Source organism: Ambystoma mexicanum, chromosome 7q (genome assembly GCF_040938575.1).
Source record: "Ambystoma mexicanum isolate Mex_15411 chromosome 7q, UKY_AmexF1_1, whole genome shotgun sequence".
NCBI lineage: Eukaryota > Metazoa > Chordata > Amphibia > Caudata > Ambystomatidae > Ambystoma > Ambystoma mexicanum.
Window position 1 is genome coordinate 652,996,476 of NC_090941.1, and position 16,555 is coordinate 653,013,030.

The 16,555-nt window shown below is 52.0% G+C and overlaps 1 protein-coding gene across 4 annotated transcripts in view; it reads left to right on the forward strand.

Annotated features, from left to right (window-relative positions):
• SLC7A1 (solute carrier family 7 member 1) overlaps positions 1 to 16,555 on the forward strand; it is a 552,639-nt gene that overhangs the window by 507,767 nt on the left and 28,317 nt on the right. For all 4 annotated transcript variants that reach the window (XM_069640689.1, XM_069640692.1, XM_069640690.1 and 1 more), the window contains one exon: positions 9,457 to 9,565. In XM_069640689.1, the coding sequence (XP_069496790.1) occupies positions 9,457 to 9,565 (109 nt within the window). The remainder of the gene's footprint in view (positions 1 to 9,456; positions 9,566 to 16,555) is intronic.

The window sequence follows — 16,555 nt, forward strand, 5'->3', positions numbered from 1 at the left end:
ATCCCGACACAGGTGACGACATCGTCGAGGGTGCCGACGGGGCCCCTGATCGCCCGTCGGATTCCCCTCTGCCAGCGCCGCAAGACAACTCGGCAGCCATTTTGTTGGCTATACAGTCCTTATGCTCAGAGAAAAGGACGAGACTACCGTTGCCGACGGAGGAACCTCTCCCGTCGGGGGATCCTGAACCGGGACCTTCTGGTGTTCCCCGCCCAAGAAAAGGAGGATTCACCCTCCACCTCCTTTTCAGCCGTCGCGCCCCGTCCAGCCCTCCTCCCCGTCCACCCGAGGGGATGATACGGGGACTGACACGGCAACGACGGGTACGGACGACGAGGTATACGACGAGGATCTACCGTCGTCACCTCCCACCAGGGCTTCTCCGCCCGACGAGATTGGATCGTTCCACTCCATGATCGCCAGGGCATCCGAGCTTTTCCAACTCTGCCCTGAGGAGAAGAAAAAGGAAGGATTCCTTTACCAACGGCGCGAGGCCAAGAGGAAGACGGTCCTCGCGGTGCCTCTACTGGACGACATTTGGGATGAGGGCCTCGCCCTCCTCAAGAACCCTTCCACGACGCCAGCTAGAAGAGACCGGTACGAGAAGTAGTACCGGGTCCCGGACGCGGCCCCCCTGTGCCTCCGGGCGCAGCCTACCCCGGACTCCGTCGTCTCCGCGGCGGCCAGGAAGAAAGCGGGGGGGGGGGGTGCGGCCTCCACATCGACTTCCCCACCGGACGGCGAGGGAAAGAAATTGGACGCTTTGGAACGCAGGGTCATCTCGTCTGCAGCGACGACGATTAAAGCGGCCAACGCCTTGGCTATCGTGGCCCGCTACGACAGGGAGCTATGGTACAAACTGGCTCCCCTGCTGGACTTCCTACCGGACGACAAGAGGGCGGATGCCCTGGAGATCCTACAGGAAGGTGAGGTGGCGTCGGACCACGCCATCACTATTGCGACGGACATCGCCGACACTGGGTTTCGCCAGTTGGGCAACGGCGTGTGCCTTAGGCGGCGTGGATGGCTCAAGGCTACGGACTTCCGTCAAGACGTACAGACCGGAGTCCTGGACATGCCGTTCGATGGGAACAACCTGTTTGGGAAAACAGTGGACGATTCCCTTCAGGCCATTAAAGCGGACACTGAGACGGCCCGGGCCCTTGGGGTTCTGCAGCAACGACGGACGCCCTTTCGGAGCAGCGGAGGCAAGGGCGCCTCCAAAGGTTCCGGCGGCGGTTTCTCCACCTACCGTCAAGCGGGCCCACTTGTCGTCTCAGGAGGCCTACAGAGGACCAGGCAAGTCTGGCGGACCCCGCCGTCGTCGTCAAGGCGGCAAAGCCTCGTCGAAACAGGATTGAACCGGCCGTGGGGTCGGGCCCCCACCGAAGCACCCCGGTGGGAGGCCGGCTGGCGAGCTTAGTCAGCGTGTGGGAGTCCATCTCCACCGACCGTTGGGTGCTGGACGCCTTAGCCCGGGGCCACGCGCTCGAGTTTCAAAGAAGGTGCCCGCGCGTCCCCCCCGTGGCCAGGAAAGAGCTTCACATCCCTCAGCTTCTCCTGGAGGTAAAGGCGATGCTCAGGAAGGGCGCCATCGAACTCGTCCCAAAGAGGCTTCGGGGCTCCGGAGTTTACTCGAGATACTTCCTCGTGAAGAAGACGACGGGAGGATGGCGCCCCATCCTAGACCTGCGACGTCTGAACAAGTTCATCAAGGCGCAGAAGTTCCGGATGGTCACCCTCCAGCACGTCCTGGGTCAGCTGGAGGAAGGAGACTTCCTGTCGTCGTTGGATTTGGAGGATGCCTACTTCCATATTCCCATCCTAAAGGGGCACCGAAAATTCCTCAGGTTTGTGGTCCAAGGGCGTTACTACCAGTTCAAAGCCCTCCCCTTCGGACTACGGTCGGCACCCAGGGTATTCACCAAGTGCATTGCACCGGTGGCGGCGCAGCTGCGCCGCGAGGGGATCCACGTCTACCCCTACCTGGACGACTGGCTCATCCGAACCAAGACGAGGGAGCTCGCCGTGGAGCACACGGCAAGGACCGTCCAACTTCTCACGGACCTGGGATTCTCCGTGAACTACGCCAAGTCCCACCTGGTACCCGCGCAAAACACACTGTTTCTGGGAGCGAAGCTCGACACAGTGTCCCTTCTGGCCTCCCCGTCGGAGGAAAGGACCAGGTCCATCCTGGGCAAGGTACAGCGGATGTTGGTTTCCGACGCGGCCAAGGTGAGGTCCATCAAGTCCCTCCTCAGAATGATGTCTTCTTGCATCTACCTCATTCCCATGTGCAGGCTCCGGATGCGCCCGTTGCAGGAGTTCCTGGACGCGCGCTGGATCCAAACGACGGGCGGCTTCGAGGAGAGGATCACACTCGACGAGAGTTTCCGCCGAGCGGTCCGGTGGTGGGGCACCCGCGCGCATCTGACGGCGGGCATGGACTTCCAGACCCCAGACCACCAGGAGACAGTGACCACGGATGCCTCCCTGGAAGGGTGGGGAGCGCACACCGAAAATCTGCACGCGAGAGGCCTTTGGCTCCCGACGGAGAAGTCCCTCCATATCAACGTCCTGGAGCTCCGTGCAGTGTTCTGGGCCCTCCGGTCCTTCCTTCCGTCCCTCAAGGGCAAGGTGGTGAGGATCTTCACCGACAACACCACCACCATGTTTTACATCAGGAAACAGGGCGGAACCAGGTCCCCAGCACTGTCCAAGGAGGCGCAGGACCTGTGGCATTGGGCCGTCGCCCAAAGGATGTTTCAGGTGCCGTTTCATCTGGCAGGGATAAAAAACACCATCGCCGACTCACTCAGCAGGGAGCTGCGCTCGTGCCACGAGTGGGAACTACGGCAGGATCTAGTGGATCGCCTCTTCCGACGGTCGGGCACACCCCAGATCGACCTGTTCGCGACGGCGACGAACTCCAAGTGCCGGAGGTTCGCCAGCAGGTTTCCCCAGGCGAGGAGCATGGGCGATGCTTTCTCGTTCCCCTGGGAGGGCCTGTTCCTCTACGCGTTCCCTCCTTTGCCACTGCTAATCCGGCTCGTCAACCAGCTCAAGAGGTCACGGTGCAGGATGATCCTCGTCGCACCTGCGTGGCCGAGGCAGATATGGTTCCCGGACCTTCTGGACTTGTCAGCGTCCCCGCCAATCAAGCTGCCGGTGGACGCGGATCTACTCTCCAGGGAAGGAGGCGCCATCCTCCACCACGACCCGAAATCGCTGAACTTGCAGGCCTGGCTCCTGCAGCGCTAGAGTTTGGAGGATACGACATACCGGCCGACTGCAGAGAGGTTCTTGCAAAGGCCAGGGCGTCCTCGACTCTTAAATGCTACGGACACAAATGGAAGAGGTTCTCTGTCTGGTGCCACGCACAGAAGATTAACCCTCTACGGATTACGGCTCCCCAGGTACTGCCGTACCTGCTGACGCTGGCCAAAGCTGGACTGGCACACGCGTCCATCAAGATTCATCTTGTTGCGATCTCCCGATACACCAGAACCACGGGGCGGACGTCCTTGTGGTCTCATCGTCTGGTGAAAGAGTTCATGAAGGGACTGTTCAGATCGTTCCCGCCGGTGAAGGCTCCGGCCCCGGCGTGGGAGCTCAACGTGGTGCTGACCAAGCTCATGGGACCTCCGTTCGAGCCTCTGCACTCGGCCCCGTTGAAGTTTCTGTCGTGGAAAACAGCGTTTCTTGTGGCCATCACCTCCGCACGACGGGTGGGAGAGATCCAGGCCCTTTCCTGCAAGGCCCCGTACTTGACTTTTCACGACACGAGGGTAGTGCTCAGGACGCACCCCTCCTTCATGCCCAAGGTACCGTCGGACTTCCATCTCAACGAACCCTTGGTGTTGCCTGTGTTCTTCCCGTCGCCTTCGTCGCCGGCTGAGAGGACTTTGCACTCGCTGGATGTGGCTAGAGCGCTGAAGTTCTACGTGGACCGCACGAAGTGTTTTCGGAAGACGTCACAACTCTTTGTGAACTTTGGACCTGTCAATCAGGGGAAGGCTCTCTCGAAGGCTTCCATTTCCAGATGGCTCTCCGGCTGTATCATGTACTGTCATCGGTTGGCAAACCGACCGCTGCCTGGCCGTCAGAGAGCCCATTCCACCAGAGCGATCGCAGCTACCACGGCGTTCCTTTCTGGTGTGCCCCTGCTGGACATATGTAGGGCTGCTACGTGGAGGTCGACGCACACCTTCACGAAATTCTACTGCGTCGATCGGGATTCCAGGGAGGAGTCAAGGGTCGGCCAAGCAGTGCTGCGCAACCTGTTCGCCTGAGGTGAGCCTGGTGAGGAGGTAAGATGCTTAATGTTGAGTTTGATGTAATGCTTAATGTTGAGCCTTTGCCACCTCCCGTGGTTGTGCATGTGTGTACTGCTATGTATTCTTTATTCATGAGCATGTGAATCCATGCCAGACCCCATGCTGGAGAAGGAACAAGTTACTTACCTGTAACTGTTGTTCTCCAGCATGGGTCTGGCATGGATTCACATGCGAACCCTCCCGCCTACCCCTCTGCGGCTCTTCACTTGGTCATACTGCCACTTCACGTGCTTCCAAATCTGAAGATGGCTGCCAGAGGCGGTGCTTAGGTAGAGGGCAGTCATTGGCTGTGGTCAGTATGACGCAGAGACCAGTGATTGGTTATTACTACGAAAGACAGATCAGAAACGACTGATACTGGTTTTTTTTTCTTTACAGAGGATTCCCAGCCTGACGACGGGGAATATTCATGAGCATGTGAATCCATGCCAGACCCATGCTGGAGAACAACAGTTACAGGTAAGTAACTTGTTCCTTCTAAACACGTCTAACTATGTAAAGCACTTTAGAAGGACAATAGGTAGTGATTAACAGTTTTCACTGGACTGAAAAACAGGACAGGAAACCCTCAGGCTGCAAGCCAATAACAAACACCAGTGCACCCAAAGATCAGACCTGAAGGAACATTAAGCTACCAGTTTTATAGTAGGAATAAGTGAGTGGCTCTGAAGACGCTTCCAGGTTAGTGTCGCTTTCTTTATGCAGGTACCCTGCTGAAGAGACAGCTCTGATGCTTCTACCAGAGCTTTCATTGGACCCTGCCATCAAACCTTTGAGTGTTCCTGGGTTGTTGTGGAGACTGGGCCTCTCCTGCACTTGTTTGGGCCCCTCTTGGTACAATATGCGTAAAAGCCACCCTTTCCAACACTCGCTAGAGCGGCAGATGCCTAGTTAAGTTAACCAGTGGCAGTAGGGTGAACCCTGGTGACTTTGGGAAAGCAGCTCAGTTTACAGTACAACGTACTCTTTGAAAAATATGGAGTCTTTCGGCTCATAGTGCCAGGTCAATCTTCAGGCCTAAACTGGAGAGAATGGGCTTGGGACACAAGTGAATGTGCTCCAAACCAGATTCAAAAGCAAGAAAAACTATGATCTGGGCAGCTTGTGCACTAGGTAACCCTTTTAAAAAGTCGGGATTGGTTCTGTTTCATAATACATATTTCTCCTTTTCGCCATTGAGCAGAAACATTTTCTTAATTAAAAAGTGACCACCATAGTAGTCCCTGAGCATATAGACTTGTGCGCAAAAAGTGATGATGCATTGTGCCCCCACCAGCATTTTACACTCTATATTCTGTGAGTAATGCATACAGAGGATGGAGTGGAGGAGAAGGAGGTAACACATAAAGGACAAACTGGGAAAGACATTTAGGTAAAATAGATGGGTGTATTGTAAGTGAATGTTTGGGTGCATGGTGCTCCAATAAGCCTGGAATGCGAAAGAATTGTGGTGAAAGTTAAGTGTTGGTGAGGAATTTACTTGGGTGCAGGTTCAATATTGAATATGATCAATTGTTGTGTATAGTAGTTGCATGATGCATTCCGCTTTCAGTGCCCATTACTGTTTAATTTCTCCCACAAAACAAACCTCAGGATAGTAATTATAGCACTACCAAGCCGATTGGCAAAGAAATGTCAGATCTGGATGGCGACAAATAGTTTGGGTGGAGATTGATGGGCCAGATGTCCATCCTACTGTATGTAGTCACGGTGTGTTAGTCTTTGACTCAGCAGTGGTCCTGCTGTTAAGCCCTCTGTATTCCCAAACATGAAACCATGCACATGTTGGCAGGAGAAATGACCCTTTTCACTTCTGTAGGAAAGGTTTGGTATCGCATGTATTGACACTGACACAATGGATACAATTTGTAAAACCTTTATTGAAAATGTTGGGGTTGGAGAAACTCCTATTTTACCCTATAACTAAGATGGGAGTAGTCTTGACCATCAACCGATAAACAGTCCTAGTGGAGTCCGTCAAATCAAAGTGGCCTATGGTAACAAAACCTAATGCCTACAAAAGTGTAAAAAGGAGAAATGTACGCAAAAGGAAAAATCAGTGTTCAAATGATAATGTAGCTGAACCAGCTCTCCTCCCCACGTTAGGCCTCACTGGGTAAGGTGATCCTTGTAGGCGGATGACACACCCTGGCTTGGTTTCCAGCACAGTTCAAAACTGCGGATCGAGGCCCACCTGGCCTCTCCACGTTAAAGTCTTTCTCTGACTTCCAAAATAATGTTTCAACCAAAACGTTCACAAAGATCGCTTTCACCACACAGTTCTCGTAGGTCCGCCTCTGTCGGACTCAGACCTCTCACAATAAAGTTAAACACAAAATTGTGAGCGACTCCCTTCCCCAAGTTGCTTATACTTCTGGTCTCCCTCAGCCGGGCTCGGACCACTTTCGCATGTCGAAGTCTTTTGAATGTGCGTGGCTTTCTCTACAGACTACCGCAGGACAACCTTGACTCAACGTTCACTTTTTTACTTTCACTCTTGCTGTTTGTTCGCCTTTTAGCTTCAAACAATGTACCTTTTACAGAGACTTTCGAATGGGCTACTTCCTTTCACCGGACCACTCCGTTACTTAGTATCGCTGATCTCGCAGCTACATTTTACTTTAAAGTTAATTGCCTTTCTTCGCGTCTCATCCACACGCGTGCAGCCTTCACCTGCGATATATTGTTGCTCCTTCATTCGCTTTAACACACACAGGTCTCGCAGGTCACTTGCCAACTCACCCGTTGTGTGCGATTCTTTCTTGTTTTGCTATTTCAAGTTTACGAGTCAGTTAGCCACAGGCTTGGCCTCCACAACTCTGCCGTTCACCCGGGAGGGACGCTGGTGTCCTCGAAACACAATGCAATCTTCACTTATGGGATCTGGCCTTCTCTACGTGTCTTTCGCGGTCTGTCTGATGCAACAACCTCCAGTAGGAAAGCCTTAGGGTTTTCGGCCCGCTGCTCTCGTTCCTTGGGCCGTTGTTCTGCTCCAGTAGGTGTGCCTTTGTCCCGGAAGTTCTGCTCGTACTCTTGTTCCACCTTGCTCGTAGTGTCTTTAGATGTTGCCTTTTATTTGTGGGAGTAGAGCTAACTGGTATCCAGTGTATGCACTTAGTGTGAAGTCCAGTACGATGTGCGAGAGTTAGTCTGGTTACTCTGTCGCCCTCATCCTAGTGTTTGTTTAAAAGGGGTTTGTGGGGGACTTGGGACTTCGGAAAATCCTAAAAAGTAGGATGGTGTAGATGAACAAAAAAGAGGGAATACTGTGTCTCACCATCGGCTATCTCACCGCCTGTCCCCGAAGACCCCTCACCCAGGTGACCCTCCCGCACTGGTCCACCCCCAGGAACTGGATCCAAAAGCGGTGGCTGTGTCCTGGCCACCTGGATGAAAAGTCCCAGACGACTAGCGGGTGAGACACCCTTTGGTTTCTCACACTTCCCTAGGCCCGAAACGTCAGGGTTCTATAGAGTGGAAAGCTGGTGGAACTATGGGCTCTTTAAAATAATGTTGGATTATCAGGGCGCAAGGCCTAGACTGGTCTTCCTTGTTATTCCTAAGGCCTGCTGGGAACTTTATGGGGATGGTCTACGGCGTGTGAGGTAGGACTCTTCTCGGTCTGAGGCTGGGATCTTCTAGGAATTAATCTGAATAATCCTTTTTTTTCTACCCATATATTACCTTGTCTTGTTGAGAGGGAAACATGGTGATCTTAGAACTAGTCTTCCAGTATTTAAGCCCTGCAGACCACATGATATTACTACCCCACTCAAGTAGTACTCAATCTGTCAAGCTCTGCAGGATGAAGGGCCGGAAAAACTCTACTGGTATTTCAACCTGTACTGCACACATCTCAACAGTCCATGCTATGAAACAGTAACTGGCTTGGAGTTTTTACAACCACTGCTGGAATTGAGACACCCGGGTATAGGCTGAAGGGTACAAGACATCACTCTACCTGAAATACTGATCTTCTTTCAGGTTGATGCTCCATTGTGGGTGGGTGCACAGAGGGTTCAGCTAGTAAATATTAGAACTACCTACTCATATCTTGCAAACACACACAACCTATTTGTTTAAAAATAAACATATTTGGAGCATACCTCTCCTCTCTTTGCAATTCTCCTTAAGAATGACAGAGATTTTCCTGTATTCACTACTAAGAGGATTTTAAGAGATTTGCAAGCACTTTACTGTTCTATGGCTGACTATAAAGACTGGAGCAAGTCTCACTTAAAAAGGGGGCACCTCAAAGTGGCTTTTTTGATAGTCGTTAAGGACATCTTTTAAATCGGTAATGCATAGATCAAGAGGAATCGGGGGTGAGGCATTGCCATATTAATATTACATTTTCATAGATTCAGGATAGATTTTCATGTCCAAACACATTCTCCAAATGCTCATTCTTCCGTTAATGTAGTATGTTTAGGAAAACACAAAAAAACCAAATTGTATTTGTCTGGTTATCCAATTCCAAACGTAGGATACAAAATGTTATGAAGAAAAAGTAACCTGCATAGTTTTGATTTAACTGAAAGCAAATGTTTTTTTTGACGTATAGTACAATGAATTGGTTAAATAGAGAAGTCTGAATAAACATCCTCCTTTCCAGGCAACTCAAGCCACTATACTAATTATATATTGCACAACTAGTACTCTTGATTCGACTCTTGACCTGGCCAAGCAAGAATCACCATTCCTCATCCATTGCCTACTTCATCTGGCCTTCGCCATAGGACAGGTCCTGGATGCTAGCATTGTTAACAAGACCTAGCCAGAGTTACCTACGTCATTTGTGCCATATCTTTCACTTTGTACAGGACTATTGACTTGCCTGCATATACAGTTACCCATTTCTTAATGCAGTGTTTGGAACCCCTTCAGATAGCATCTCCGAGATGTTTGGCAAAGCGTGGGGCTATAACGCAAGATTCCTTACAATGCTGCAGGTGTCTTAAAGCGTGTTATTTCTACAAGCCCAGCAAGAGCGAACACCACTTTCTTGGCCGATCTGATGATTTTAGCACAACTAATTTGTTATAACAATAGTGTGATGTTAGTATCTGTGTGTAAATAATGTTATGACCCATCTTCCATCTTTCCTATTTTGTTTTAGGTTCCTTTCTTGCCAGTCCTTCCCATTTTGAGTATTTTTGTGAATGTCTACCTTATGATGCAGTTGGACACAGGCACGTGGATACGATTTGCCATCTGGATGGTAATAGGTAAGGTGTCTCATTCATAGCTACTGTTGCCGACAGGGCTCTAATTGAGCAGCTCGTAACTCAAATTTATTTTACTGTATAAGAATTTCTGATGCTTGTGAATCTGCTTAGGATCAAATGCTGGTCATATAGTCTCATATCTAATGGTAATCGCAGAGGATTGCATTCATTTTCAAAGATCGAAATGGGACGTCGACATGGGCGTGACTGCAACACTATCCCGAAAGTGACATGTGTACCCAAAATCCTTCACGCGTCGAGGTCCCACCAGATTATTTGTTTCCGCCTATCTAGTCGGTCGCACATGCAGAGCTTATATTGCTTTGTCTTCCTTTAAGTGGTTTGTGCTTACTTTTTTCGCCTGCTTCAACGACTACTTGACGACTGATCCTGGCTCGCCGACTGGCCTATCAATGACCGATTTCCATGAGGCCTTAGCTCTCTGGTCCAGCCTCACAGTAGGGAGAGCGGGGCCCTGTTTCTTACTGACTTTCTCTCGAATTCCTCTTCTTTGCAACTCCTTTTTCCTTCAGTCTGGCTGCCGTTGCTCTGCTATGGAGTGAACACCCTTTAAATTATGGCTGTCTTGCAACTTCAAATTGCCCTGGAAAAACATGCATAGCCAGTGCAATGGTGCCTCCCTCGTGACCACGACTAGCGGTGTTAAATGCCTGTAAACCATTTCAGCCCAAAATTTTAAAAGATGGGTGGCCAACGCTATACAGGCCGAGAGTCACTCCCCCACCGTCGCTTCAGGCAATGAGGCTGTTGCAGCCACTGCTCCAGTTCGGTGGCCGTTGACTTAACGGTGGAACATACGTGTTCCCACGTGTCTGGCCCTGACCGTTCCCGGCCCTGAGAAGCATGCCACAGTCAGTGCAATGGGGAGATCACATGCCGATGACAAGGACACATGCTACACCTAGGTACACAACCCCTACGCTGTCCTCGATGGATCTGCAGAGAAAGCCTTCGCCCGCTGGCCTTCTGAGCCTCCTGGTTCAGCATACCCACCATTGTGGCCTGCACACAGCGATTAAAAGGCCTCTGTTTCAGTGGTCGCTTTACTTAAATCTTCGGCCCTTGATGCGGAAGAGTTGAAAGGCGCACCGGAGCAGGCCATTCATCTAAAACTCTCCCAAAGCTCGTTCACATGGCTCTGACCCTTAAAAGGTCTCTAGTTTACCCAACGTTTATTCTCCTGACTCTCCCCCCTCTATATAGGACCCTGCTCCAGCTGTCATCCCAGGCTCCTCTGGTCAGAATAGAGACAAATTTGAGGCATGTATGGGTAAAATGGCTGAGTTTATCAATTTTCCGAGCCGGTTTGACGAAACCCGTAAAAGACAGGTCTGTAGATTCCTGTCCCATCACTCAGAAGTTTCCGAGACTCCTTTCACCAGGTGCACAATTTACATCCTGGGATGATGAACGGCCACAAGAAGCTCCTGTAGTTGTGTTCCTGGACAACCAGGATGACCCAGACCAGGACATCTATGTCTCTGACACCGGTCACGCAGCTCAACTCCCTGTCTCTCAAGACCCAGACTGGAACCCCGCTGATGATCAAGACATGTGGAACACTACGCCTTCCCATGATCCTGACCTCTTTTTGGACACTTCTCCTGTTGCTCAACCCATGGACTCATCACCCATCGATGACCAGATGCTTTTTAACAACCTTCTTAAAAAGGCGACTGATCATTTTAAAATCACCACCCAAGAAGCTGTCCCTGAATCCAACTTCGTGGAGAACATCCTTAAGGAGAAGGTCCCGGTCAACCAGGCTGGTTCCGGTCAGCCAGGCAATCACCCTCTTAAACTCAGTGAAGAAACGCCTGGCTCCGTTCTTGCTGACACCCTCGCTCACTCAGGCAGTCAAGCGTCGAGTAGAAAAGATGTTCCGCCTGGCGCCTTGTAAAGACTAGAGGGGGGGTGTGTCTGTACTGCTGCTCTCTATATGGCAGGGGAGAGGTACAGAGGAACCTAGCCAAGATACTCTATTACTGGTAACATAGTCGAGCAATCAAGGCCTAGCTTCTCAGGAGGTGATGCAGGCTGGTTCTTAAGTACAGTGTGGTCCAAAAGCACCCACAAAGGAATGTCCACACACTGTATTACTTAAAACAGTCTTTATGTAATTAAGGTTCAAGGTTATATACACAATCACAATAACTCACTTTGTGCTCAGTAAATCTACAATGGCAAATATATACAGTTCTAAGTGGTACCACAATTATTAGATTTCATTAAAGTGCATCAACTGTACTCTGGTTAAATGTCAAACAAATCAATTAATAAAGGTAACCAACAATAGACATAGAAGGGAAAGCAGTTGGTTAGAACAATTGGCAGAATACTGGCCCCTACCACTAGCCACAGTTCTGTGTGGAGATCCCCCCCCCCAAACCTGGGCAACCTGTAAAATAGTTATACTACAAGCCCTGCCCATATATTGTTCAATAAGTCTTATTTCCTTCTATAATGTTTGTACCACCCCATGTAACTGGAATAGCAGATTTCGACGACGAGTCGTCGACAAATCTTTCTAAAGCAGGAGCCACGGATCGTCGAGATCCCTCAAAGAAAGCGAACTCTGCGTCGCAGCTTCGGTGTCAGCAGTGCTCGTCGACGACGGAGCGAAGATGTCCCGCAAGGAAGAGGTGTGCGGGGCAGCGCAATGTCGATAGTTCAGGACCGCAAAGAGATTGTGAAGAACTGTGGCCCAGCAAGGGCATTGAGTCGTCCGGTGTTCCTACGGTCTTTGGGTGGCGGGAAACCCACTGGCGGATGCTCCTCGGCGCAGCGACGGCCTGGTCTTCTAAGGCGGGCGGCGGTGCAGACAAGCGTGTCCATGAATCAAGTCTTAGGCGAAGGAGCGTTGCGGCTCTGGTCGTCGATGTCAAAGCGTCAAGTGGTCCCCTCTTCTGGCCAACACGGCTTTGACGGGCCTCCAGTGGTTATAGCAAACGTGCGACCCCTGGTCGACGGCGGTGGACGGAATGTCCGGTGCTTACCTTCGTTCTCCTCTAGCCCCCGTCTCCGGTCAGCAGCCTGTCGAGGGTCTGACTTCCAAAGCGCTTCGGCGAAGGTTAGCGGTGCTCGATGGTCCCCCGGAGCATGGGAAGAGGGCGCCTCTTGGATCAGTCTCGACAGCTCAGCGGCTTTCAGATTTCGGCAAAGGGAGACAGCAATCAACCTTCTTCAGGCTCAGTTGTCGAGAGCAAGCGTCAGTTTCAACTTCAGCTTCTGAACGAATTCTAGCAGTGAGAGGCCCCCAGATATACTAGTTGATCTCTCATTCTGTGGGTCACACTCTGGCAACCAATTGCTCAGGTCATTCAGCAGTCAGTCAGCCAATCAGGCATACAGTGCGTTAAGGCCATTCTCCTACCTCTCACACTCCCAACAAGGAATGTGTATTGGGACAAGTACCCAGCTCAGCCATTCAATTCTACACACTGCATTCATACTAGTTTCGGGCAGGGCTATCTCAGTCATTGTATTGCATACTAGAAACCAGAAGTCCACAACAAGAAGTGCATATTGGTCACACACTCCGTGTGCCCACAACATAGTCACTGGGAAGGCTCCAGCCATTCTGGCCTGGACTTCACAACAACACTATATATAGAACTTCCACCCAACAGCCAGTCAGGGGGAAGGGACATAGTCGGGGCTTCCCAGGACTTTTGGAAAACAAGGTAACAGGCAATAGAAAGCCACAGGGGCCATCTTGTTTCCTATCAGGAATCGACTGATTCCAATGGCAGGGCCTGGGTATCCCAAAATGGAGGATACTCGGAGCACCTGTCAAATTCAGCATGAAGCTGCCACCAGCCCATACCCTACTCTGTGGGCCACACACAGGTGCCCAAAAACATAAACTAGGGCCACAGGGTTGTACCCCCCCCACCCAAGGGTACCATAGGGGTATCCCATGGGTCTGTACACCAAACCAAAAACAGCAAGAGCTGCACTGCCAGGGGTCCCACATTGACTCTTGGGCAGAAAACAATACAGAACACAAATGAAAAAGGACTACAGGACAAGGACAGGGAGGCCATGTCCCTCCAATGCATTTCCAGCATCACACACTTCAGACCCTCTACATCGGGGGCCATGCTGTCCTGGATTCCCTGGTCGTTATGACAACCAGGAAAAGTGCAGGAGTGCCGCTATCCTCCTCGGTCTCCCCGGACAAGGATTGCAAGAAACTGTATGCTTTCGGCAAACGTGTAACCGCCTCTGCTGCCTTCTGTACCTGAATTGCCAACACCACGCTCCTTGCGAGTTATAGTGATGTACTCTCGCGACTGGTACAAGAGGGCCTTCAGAACGTCCTAGAATCAGCCTGCACCCAACTCTTTGCTGTGTTTGCGGAAGGACGATGGGTCACTCAAAACATCCTGACCAATACCCTGTAGTCTACTGTGACAGCGGGACGCGTCCTCGCACAAGGGACTCTTCTAAAACACCAAGCCTGGTTAAAAAAGTCAGGATTTAAGCCAGAGACTCCGGCTTCCCTCAAGCCGATAGAATAGTCTGCTCTTTTTGGTAAGGCGGTAAATAAGGCCATGGAACCCGCTAAGAAAGAGCATGAGACTTTTCCAAATCTAGGCCAAAACTTTTGTCTAGCGAGGGGCATTTAATACGTGCCGGTCCTTTCGTGGGCAGTCTTTCTCCCATCTCCAGGTAAACAAGGGTATTACTCTTAAGTCCTGTCCCCTTTCCTCCATACTGCATGGGCGTCCCTTGCGAGGGACGGAACCTTTTTCACCAGAAAAAAACCTTCCTCTTTAAATTTTGAGGCGCGCAGGGGTGCGGCCCTGGGAGCATGCGCTGCCCTGACTCCACCCTCCAGTGCCACACCTCAGTCCCCTTTCCATGGGAACAGGCCGAATTTACCAGCGCTCCTGGGTTTGGCTTCGGCCATGTAATTACACGCGCGGATACTTCTTTGTCTTTTTATCATTAAGTGACACGGTCCACAGGCGTCGCGCTCCTCCCCAGCGCATGTCGACTTCTACAGGGTTCAGCAGGTGTCCATCCTGCGACGGGCTCTTCCCGACTGAAGATCCCCACGCCCTCTGCCAGTGGTGCCTTGGCCCTGACCACGGCTGGCAAGCTTGTTCTGTGTGCAACACGCTTTCCTCAAGGTATTTGAAGAACAGTCTGGCCAGGGGGAGTGAGCTCTTCCACAGAAGGACTTTGTCTATCATCGATCGAAGCCCAAGGTAGGGCCGCTCTTTTCCAGTGCACCCCGCAAGGGAGACTCCTTCCGAAGGACTTGATTGCGCGGGAGGGACCGCCCAGGTCATCGTACCAGCACAAGTACCGAGGCTGTATCAGCTACCGGCGGGCAGGCCGAGGGACCTGTAGATCCTGCCGGCGAGGGTGCTGATGGACCGGAAGGTCCTTTTACGGTCTTCACTCGATGGGCCACGCCCTAGTAATGGTATCATGTCCGAGGGGACGCCTTTATGCAGTTCTATCGGCAGATCCTCTGAGGACGAAACGCTTACTGGGCCTAGGCCTGAGGAACAGGGTAGGCCCCATGATCCACACTCAAGAGTCCTGGACGGGGCGGGGCAGGGCCCAGTGAGCCGAGCAACATGACGCAGGCACATGGAAGGCAGCCGGTCAAGATGGCCGCCGCGCCAGAAAATCCAGACATATGGCCGACACCCCTCCAGGGTAGGCAGGCGGAAGACCATGTTTCGAGGTTGGACTGGTGTCAACCAGGTATGTGGCCTACAGCTTATCCTTCCTTTTGCGCAAGGCAGGTTCCCGCTGCGTCCATATGGGCAGGGCACACAACAGCTCCAGCAGCTGCCCGCTACCATGTTGGTATCGCCTACCACTAATCCAGCCTGTGAGGACAGGTTCTTTGAAAAGTTCCTCGGGCTCATGAAGCCACAGATGGGGGTCATCCTCGGGGACGCCATCAGGGACTTGCTCCCTCCAATTGTCTCGCTGGTGCCTCAGGACCCAGTACAGGCTCCTCCGGCTCCTGTTCAGCCTCAGAAGCCTGCTCCGGCCCCCCAGCCGATTGCGCAGGTGGTTCCAAACCAGTCCCCGTATCGCAGCCCCTGTCTCCTAGCACTCCCCCTCCGGTGCCAGACCCCCCGGATCCGCAGGTGGACACAGATGATGACGACCCCGACACGCCCTATTCAGCCAAAGCCTTCCACAAACGTCTGGCAGGGCTGGCAGAGTACTTGGGCCTTCCTCAGCCCGGGGTCAAGCAACCAGCATAAGGGGTCCTCGCAGAAGTCCTCACGCTATGTCCCATTGCCAGACTGGGGATCCCGATGCAGAAGGCTGTAGTTGCCTTGGCCAAGAAGGGTTGGCTAAAGGCTAAAGAAGGGGGTGACCTCTTCCACTCGACAACTGATGTGGAGCGATAAAAATGGCCAAGTCTTTATCCATTCTTACAAAGACCACGCCCAAACCGTACACACAGTCACAACCACGCTCTGAGAAGGGGCGTACATAGCGAGGTTTCCGCGGCTTCCAAGAGCGGAGGTCCAGGCAGCCTGACCGTTTGCCGTCCCAGCATTGGTGCTAACAACAAAGGGGGAGGGGCTTTTTCCAGTCACCCTCCTCCGTCTCCTCAAAGGGAAAGAAGGCATGTCATGCCCCTCTGGGTCCATGTATCTCCAGTGGGGGGCATGCTCTCCATGCACAGTTTTGGTGCCAGAATTTCTTGGCCCCCTGGATCCTCTCTGTAGTCTCCACGGGGTACCGCATCCCTATCCCAGACTCTCCTCACTCCTCAGGTTGGGACAGCAACTCTTTTGGCGGAGATCTGGTCGCTCGTAGAGAGCCAGGCAGTGGAGGAAGTCACAGCCTCCCAGCGAGTCTTGGGCTTTTACTCCAGGATTTACACCATTCAGAAGAAGAACCAGGCCTGCCTGAGAGTTGTCATGGACCTTTCCACCCTCAACCTCTCCCTACCTCTACAAAAATTCAAGATGGTTATGCCAG